At 35.4% G+C, this 8,567-nt stretch overlaps 1 protein-coding gene across 2 annotated transcripts; it reads left to right on the forward strand.

Annotated features, from left to right (window-relative positions):
• The first annotated feature begins 2,105 nt into the window (after window positions 1–2,105).
• Window positions 2,106–5,745, forward strand: LOC112723276 (dnaJ homolog subfamily C GRV2). Of its 2 annotated transcripts, none has more exons than XM_072207706.1 (3): window positions 2,106–3,875; window positions 3,995–4,410; window positions 4,895–5,745. In XM_072207706.1, the coding sequence occupies exons 1-2, from the start codon at window positions 3,564–3,566 to the stop codon at window positions 4,124–4,126; spliced, it is 444 nt and encodes a 147-aa protein (XP_072063807.1). In that variant the 5' UTR covers window positions 2,106–3,563; the 3' UTR covers window positions 4,127–4,410; window positions 4,895–5,745. The 2 variants fall into 2 exon arrangements, with proteins under 2 accessions (XP_072063807.1, XP_072063806.1); XM_072207705.1 differs by having other exon boundaries at window positions 2,770–3,890.
• Window positions 5,746–8,567: the final 2,822 nt, after the last annotated feature.

Below are 8,567 nucleotides of genomic sequence, written 5' to 3' on the forward strand. Positions count from 1 at the left end.
AGCTGGCGGTTAACCTTCGAGCTTGCTGAACCGGACGGGTTTTTAAAACACCGGTTTCCAAAATTCGTTGAAAAAAAAAATTAGCTGAAACGCTGAAACCCAAAATCCCTCGTTTCCTTCTCTCACTAAAAAAACCCTAATTTGTCCCCTGATCCCCTCACTCCCTCTCTTCTCTTCGAAGTTCCAACAGCCACCAGCCCACCACCCACGAGCTATCATCTGAAACCCATCACTAACACTCGTCGTCGAACCTTTCTTCTCGCCGTGGGTGCCATCGTCGCTAGTGGAAAAGTCTGCTCGACGTTCTTCCTCTTCTGGCCGTCGCAAGAAGGGCTGCATCGAGCTCCTGGCATCGCGTCGCGAAGGATTGCTGGTTCCATAGGTCGTTGTCTGTCCGAGCTCAGTTCCTTGTTCGAGCTCTCTCTCTCTCTCTCTCTCTCTGGCTCTCTCTGTTTGAGCTCACTTCCCTTTTCGTCGCTGTCACTTCCGATTCCATCGCGGTACTTCCATTTATTTTGGCTTGTTTTCAATTTTTTTTAATAATACTGACTACGTGATTTTGAGTTTCTGGATTTAGGGTTTTGAGTTGCTGAGTTAGTATAATACCGATTCTGTGATTCTGAGTTGTTGGATTTACTATTTTGAGTTGTTGAGTCGTAGGGCATCTGTTCTGCTGCCGTGAACTTCTCAGTTTTTTTATTTTGTTAATTTTTTTTGTTAATCATTCTGTAATTTGGATTTTTGATTTGCGTTTTACTGAAATTTTCAATTTGTTTATTGTGCAATAGCATTGCTATACTTTGTACTAGTGTAGATAATTTTCTATGTCAATTGATAAAGTGTGTGTTCAGGTCCATTGTTGGTCCAAACCCTATAACACAACTTTGTTATGAATGAATGATCTTTTTTTCAATGGATGCTGAATGTTGCTTGTGTGGTTTGTTTGTTACAGAAAGTGCAAAAGGTTCTTTTGCAATCCGATGTTCACTCAAAATCTGCTTGAGTTTTTTATTTATTTTGAATGCTATATAGAATATTTTGGATTCTGGAATCTGGATTCAGTGGTTTTGGACTTTTGAATGCTATATTCAATGTTGTAATTTGTATATTGAATTTTTTTATAATTTCACTATATTTAATTAAATCGGTTTAATCACGGTTCGACTCTGGTTAGACCAGTGAACCATTGAATTAGTCATTTGACCGGTTTAATGACCGGTCCGGTTCTCACAACCTTGGATCTAAGTGTTAAAATTATGGATCTGATTCAATTGTTATTCACCTCGTTCTTCTTGTGCTAATAAGATTTTGGTGCTTTTCGTTTAGTTAGGTCGGAACTTTGCAGAGCATACTCCTGAGAGCATACTCCTTGCTCCGAGTCTCACCATCAGCTTCCTTCACGCAACCAAAAGTTGGTTTTCGATTTGGTGAGTTCCAACAAATTCCCTTGTTCTTTCTTTCTAAGTTTTGTTGCTGTAATACATGACTACATTTTGATTTTGTTGTTGAAAATATCACTGAACTAATATTTTTGCTGCTGAAAATAATCACTGGTATGAGTTTGTTACTAACGCTGCACTTGCTTTAACTAGGATTATTAGTATCAATGAAAAACCATCAATTGTATACTAACAAGGATGAAGTTAAAAGAGTAGAAGATAGTCGCATTATTATTTCAGATGCAATATTGGGCACTACTAGAAGAAAAGTTAAAGTTTTAGAAGTATCAAATAATCACAGAGAAGAAGTTCAGAGACAGATACGGTGTTTTGATAATTCTTTGAGACTCTCATTCCAACATTTTTTACGAAGGCTTGTTTATTTTCGCGAGGGGGAGACATGGGTTTTTATTTAGCAGCATTATGACAAGGACTTGGCTGATGTCTGGGTCGAGGATTGGGACAAATTCAAGCTTTATCTAAAGCAAATTTTACAAGCTCTCGCAATATTATATGAAGGAAAGAATATGTATCATGGGAACTTAAGAGACTACAACTTGGTAACAAGAGGGGATAGAGCCTTTGTTAGTGGAGTTGAGGGAAATCATCTTCCTGATGATTTTCAAGATCAATTTTTTACTGATGAGATGGACGCTCTACGTGGACTTTTATTAGCTTCACATAATCTCGGTCAATTTCCAAATAAAGTCGATCTGTTTTTAGATTTTATTCCTTTGGAGATTGACCGAAATTATGTGAAGCTAATAAAAGTCCACGTAGAGCGTCTATCTCATCAGTAAAAAATTGATCTTGAAGAGCATCAGGAAGATGATTTCCCTCAACTCCACTAACAAAGGCTCTATTCCCACTTGTTACCAAGTTGTAGTCTCTTAAGTTCCCATGATACATATTCTTCCCTTCATATAATATTGCGAGAGCTTGTAAAAATTGCTTTAGATAAAGCTTGAATTTGTCCCAATTCTCGACCCAGACATCAGCCAAGTCCTTGTCATAATGCTGGTAAATAAAAACCCATGTCTCCCCCTCGCGAAAATAAACTCATAAAAAATGTTGGGATGAGTGTCTCAAAGAATTATTAAAACACCGTATCTGTCTCTGAACTTCTTCTCTGTGATTATTTGATACTTCTAAAACTTTAACTTTTCTTCCAGTAGTGCCTAATATTGTATCTGAAATAATAATGCGACCCTCTTCTACTCTTTTAACTTCATCCTTGTTAGTATACAATTGATGGTTTTTCATTGATATTAATAATCCTAGTTGAAGCAAGTGCAGCGTTAGTAACAAACTCATACCAGTGATTATTTTCAGCAGCAAAAATACTAGTTCAGTGATGTTTTCAACAACAAAATCAAAATGTAGTCATGTATTACAGCAACAAAACTGAGAAAGAAAGAACAGCGGAATTTGTTGGAACTCACCAAATCGGGAACCAAATTTTGGTTGCGTGAAGGAAGCTGATGGTGAGACTCGGAGCAAGGAGACGACAAAGACGACCAGCCCCGGAACCTACTGCTTCTGTCGCCAGCGACTATGAGCAAACGGAGGGTGGTAACAAGACAGAGAGCGACAACGACAATCGACAATCAATCCGAGGACCTACAAAATCAAGCATTCAATCCTGAAGATTACTGCTTCATATTACTGTTGTTGCTTTTAATGTTAGACAGCAGTCCAAATAGCTTAACAGTTGGAAAAAAAAGGAGAATGCTTAACAATTGAGAAAAAAAAAGGAGAATACTAAATATTTGTTTTGAACTTTGCACAAAAAAGCTTAATAATTGAACTATGCCTTGATATCCTTTTGGGTTTAGCAACTGGGTGTTATGCCCAAAAAATATAAATATAAAATATTGACTATGGTCAAAGAAAGATAACTTACACCACTATCTAGTTATACCATTTCAAAGTTGATTTATTATACTAATCAAATTTAAATCTAGTTTTTATTTTTCTTTTCATTGTTTTCCCTCTTTTGTTGTGTGTGTTGGGGGGGGGGGGTGGGTTGTTTTATGAATTCAGGCCATTCTCTCGGGGGAACCAAGTATTGTTGAGGCAGCTGCTGCATTGTTGAAGGCTATTGTTACCAGGGATCCCAAGGCCATGATACGTCTATACAGCACCAGTGCATTTTATTTTGCACTGGCCTATCCAGGATCTAATCTACTTTCAATTGGGCAACTCTTTACCGTCACCCTTGTCCACCAAGGATTTCATGGTGGCGAAGAGGCTGCGGTTTCAGCTTCATTGCCTTTGGCAAAACGCAGTGTTCTTGGTGGACTTCTTCCTGAATCTTTGTTGTATGTATTGAAGCGCAGTGGTCCAGCAGCATTTGCTGCTGCAATGGTATCAGATTCTGACACTCCTGAGATAATATGGACTCATAAAATGAGGGCAGAAAATTTAATACGTCAGGTATTGCAAATTAAGGTCTGATGTGTATGGTTTTTTATAGAATACAAGTGTACTTCCCAAACTACCTTTCCGGTATTGTTCATGCGGTTCGATTTATCCCTGTTCACTGTATTTATCAGGTTTTGCAACACCTTGGTGATTTTCCACAGAAATTGTCACAGTATTGCCATGTTTTGTATGACTATGCCCCAATGCCTCCAGTTACATACCCTGAACTTAGAGATGAAATGTGGTGTCATCATTATTACTAGAGGAATCTGTGTGATGAAATCCGCTTTCCAAATTGGCCTATTGTTGAGCAGCTTGCAAGATCCTTGAAATATCCTTGGATGATGTATCCAGTGATGATGTAAATAAAAAGCACTATTCGGAGGTATCAGATGAAACATCTAGCTATTCAAAGCAAATTGAAAATATCGACGAGGAAAAGTTAAAGCGACGATATCAAAAACTTGCTATGAAATATCATCCTGTCAAAAACCCTGAAGGAAGGGAGAAGTTTCTTGCTATACAGAAGGCTTATGAACGCCTCCAGGTAAACATAGTTTGCATGTTACAAGCTTATTTGGATTCATATATCAATAGAAGTTACTAGGATAGCGTGATATTCAGCACAACTATCCTCATGTTGAAGTTAACTGCTTGTTATTTTGAAGTCTTCAAATGCCCATGGGGACATGTTTTGTTGTCTTAATTTTTGATATGTAAGTATATCATGCAAACAAGTCCATGTACTTTCTTTAGTGTGAGAAATGAGAAATGGTGTGATAGCCCCTGTCACCCAGATTGGGAGAGTTTTGTAGATGCATAAACTGTTTTGTTCTTTTCTCCTTTTGCAAGCCAGCTATAGACAGGCTGTTATATGCATGCACAGATTTGGGGTGGCAAAATCATGATGTATGTTAAAATTTCTTTTTGCTTCTTGGGGGAATTTATGTGATATAATATCATTTGCTTGCAACAGTAGGTTTTTATATCCTAATTCACTGAATATTTACCTTTTGCGAACTGTATCTTAGGCTACCATGCAAGGATTGCAAGGTCCTCAGCCTTGGAGATTGCTTCTTTTGCTGAAGGGGACAATGCATTTTATACAGAAGATATAGAGACATATTGGAGCTATTCAAATATGCTGGCTATCCCATGTTGTTAAGTGCTGTTACTGTGGACAAGGATGATAAGAATTTTCTTTCTTTCAGATGGAGCACCTCTCCTTGTTGCAGCATCAGAGCTTGTTTGCCTGGCGTAAAATTCCATTCTAGCTCATGCTGCTCGTTGACTTTTATTGTGGCCAGATGTGCATCTTCATTGAATGGAGAAGAGCTGGTGAGAGATGGAGGAGTGCAACTTCTTGCAACTCTTCTTTCCCGTTGCATGTATGTTGTTCAACCATCTACTCCTGGAAATGAACCACAAACATCATGCGAACATTTTCAGTTCTTAGTCAATTTGAGGCTGCCGGATCTGAAATACTCGAGTTTTCTGGGCTAGTTCCAGACATTGTGCACGGCACTGAGTTTGAGCTTCTACCAGGAGCTGTTGATGCTGCTCTACAGTCTATTGCCAATGTTTCTGTTTCATCTGAGTTGCAGGATGCTTTATTGAGGGCTGGTGTTTTTATGGTATGTCAATTATTATTATTTTTTTTTTTTTGGGATAAAATGCTTGGTATTTCTCTCTCAACTATAGGTATGCAGGAGGATGTCCCATTTGTCGCCAAATAGCTTAAGTATTTATTCAGTAAGATGAGCTTTACCATCACATGAAAATTTACTGTGTATGAAAGTAACTCCGCAAACAGCTATCTACTAAGCTCTCTAGATTTTGCAAAGGCTTAATTTTCAAAGCTTACTATATATTACTTATGAAACTGATCTCAACATCTGATTGGGTTCAAAACCCGTTTTTCTAAGTTCATCCATACATGACAAAGATGTTTCATGTGTGTGCTCTTGGTGGAGCAGATAATACCAACAGTACTTATGCAATGATAGGGAATCCTTTCAACTTTTGGCTCTCTTAGGTATCTTTGATGATTTTTCTGTCTTCTAACAACTGACAATAGGATATTGTCTCTTGATTCCTCTGGTAGTTTTAGCTGTAAATCTCACTTTCAATTTTTAAAAGGAATTACAGATTGAAGAAAAAATTGTGAGTAAAATGATCATGATAGTATTTCATTAAGCAGCAGCAGCAATTGCCATAGGAAATAGTTGAGAACAGGAAATTTTATGCAATAAACTGAAATCAAAGATGCATCCAGTCCTGAAATACAAAAGGATACCAAATGACAATAACTTTTTCAGAGACGGGCTTTGAGAAACCATGTACATACACACTACGATGCGCAACACAAGTACGTTAAATAAAATTTGCATTCCAGATAGAAAATTAGATAATAACTAATTAACTATATACCTTGTTAAATTGTAAAACACCTAGTCCCTCACTGATAGGATCCAAATTTTGGGACAATGAGTATGCATGCTTACATACTGCAAATAGAATAAGATTCCATTAGAACAATTGTTAGGAACCTTAAGAGCTTCAATAACCGAATTAAAGCATATATTGGCACTCCCAAGCCACTATCTTATTTCAAATGACATAATCATTTTCAAATTAGCACACAATTAAGCCATATGTTGATTTTAACCAATTTAAATTGTCAGCTAAATCAAAGGCCAAGTTCGAATTAGCAACAAAGAACTCAATATTAACATCAATTTCATTTTATTGAGTAATTCTTTAGTACTTCTTGTCTATATGGTTGATAACTTGATATATAGTTCAATAAGGATGAATATGTAACCCTCTTTTTAGGAAATGTATATCCTATAGTCGGCCAATGACTTTCACAGTTTTATTGTATCATGTTGAACATACAACAAAGACAATACACACAATTTTATAATAATTTCTATATCTAATGTTAGCCAAAGTAAGTGAATAAATTAATTGGTGCTATTTTTTTAATAAATTCCGTATAATTCAAAACTCATTTTAATCGTCTTTATCATCATCATCTTCTTCTTCTTTCAAAAATTCTCATAATTCTTCTTATTTTATCCTCCTAGCAACAACCAGTATTACGATTAAAAAATTCCGGTGTCAAAATTAAAAAATTTCTTATGTCACGGTTAAAAAATTTCGATACTATTTTTTTAATAAATTTTGCACAACTCAAAAGTTCTTTTTCTTTCCTTATTCTGATTTCACCCCCTAATAAGAACAAAAAGAAAAAAAAATAAACAAAAAAATAAAAATTGTTGCAATAACCACTAGGAGGAGGAAGAGGAGAAAAAAATAAAAAAGATTACGGCAACAACAACAATAAAAGAACGATAATAAGGATAAAACGCGCAAATAAAAAAAAGAACATGAAGAAGAAGAATTGTGTGATTCATGCACACGATGTGTGAGTGATTTTTATTAGGTTTGTGCCAACTTAGTAGGACTTGGTTGATAAAAATATTTGAATATGTAATGAGACCAAAAATATATATAATAAATTATTATTTCTATTTATAAAAATTTAAAATATTAACAAATATATCCATTAATAAAAGAAAATAATTTTGTACTCATAATAGATAAAAAGTTATTATTTTTATTTATAAAATTTTAAAATATTAATAAAATTATACAATGAATAAAATTAATACTTATGTATTTTTGTGACATCAAAACTATTTTGGTTTAATTACTCTGTTGGTCCCTATAGTTTCGCAAAATTTTCAATTAGGTTCCTATACTTTTTTTACTTTCAATTGGGTTCCTATACGTTAATTTTTTTTCAATTTAGTCCTTATTAATGTTAAACGTCAAAAAAATGTTAGTGAATTGTGAAATTACTTGTATACCCTTAGGGACCCAATTGAAAAAAAAAAAAATATAGGGACCTAATTGAAAATTCGATAAAACTATAAATATTCAATAAAAGATATTCCTATAATTCCTATTCAATGATTCTACGGGGCCTGCTACACATACAAGTAAAAAGGCCGTACAAGTTTTACAAGTTATCAGCCCAAACTTCATTAACACGCGCATTAACTCATTTTGAATGGAGCGTAACTACACGCGCCCCACTCAAACGGTTCCTCTTCGTCTTCTTCTTCTTCTTCTTCTTCTCTTCTTCTTCTTCGTCTTCGTCTTCTTCCTCTTCCTCTTCCTCTTCCTCTTCCTCTTCTTGTTCATTTTTTTTCGATTTTTATGGTTTCTAAAATTCTTTTTCTTCTTCTTGCTGCACGTTCTTCTTCCTCTTACTCTTCTTCTTCTCCTTTTCTTTCGTTTCTGCACGTTCTTCTTCCTCGTTTTCCTCTTTTTCTTCTTCTTCATTTACGTCTTTTCTCTCTGTTTTCTCTTTTTTTTTTCGATTTTTCATGGTAAAATCGTTTTTGAAGAAGAAGAAGCAGCAGAAGATGATGAGGAGAAAGAGAAAGAGTTCTGAATTATGCATAAGATGTACTTCAACGAATTTTGGGTGTATTTTCTTAAATCCTTTGGGTGTATTCCTATAATCGTTTGGGTGAATTCTTGTAACCGTTTGGGTGTATTTTCTGTAATCCTTTGGGTGTATTTCTGTAATCATTTGGGTGTATTTGAGTGATATCTGACTGATATCTATGGGTGTATCTGACTCATATCTATGGGTGTATCTTACTGATATCTATGGGTGTATTTTTCATT

Source organism: Arachis hypogaea, chromosome 11 (assembly GCF_003086295.3).
Source record: "Arachis hypogaea cultivar Tifrunner chromosome 11, arahy.Tifrunner.gnm2.J5K5, whole genome shotgun sequence".
Lineage (NCBI taxonomy): Eukaryota > Viridiplantae > Streptophyta > Magnoliopsida > Fabales > Fabaceae > Arachis > Arachis hypogaea.

Excerpts from the sequence above, each read along its gene's own strand:
- LOC112723276 (XM_072207705.1), top strand. The coding sequence starts at position 3,564 with ATGATACGTCTATACAGCACCAGTGCATTTTATTTTGCACTGGCCTAT. Across the intron at positions 3,891-3,994 it reads GTCAGGTATTGCAAATTAAG|GTTTTGCAACACCTTGGTGA; the intron begins GTCTGATGTGTA and ends TGTATTTATCAG.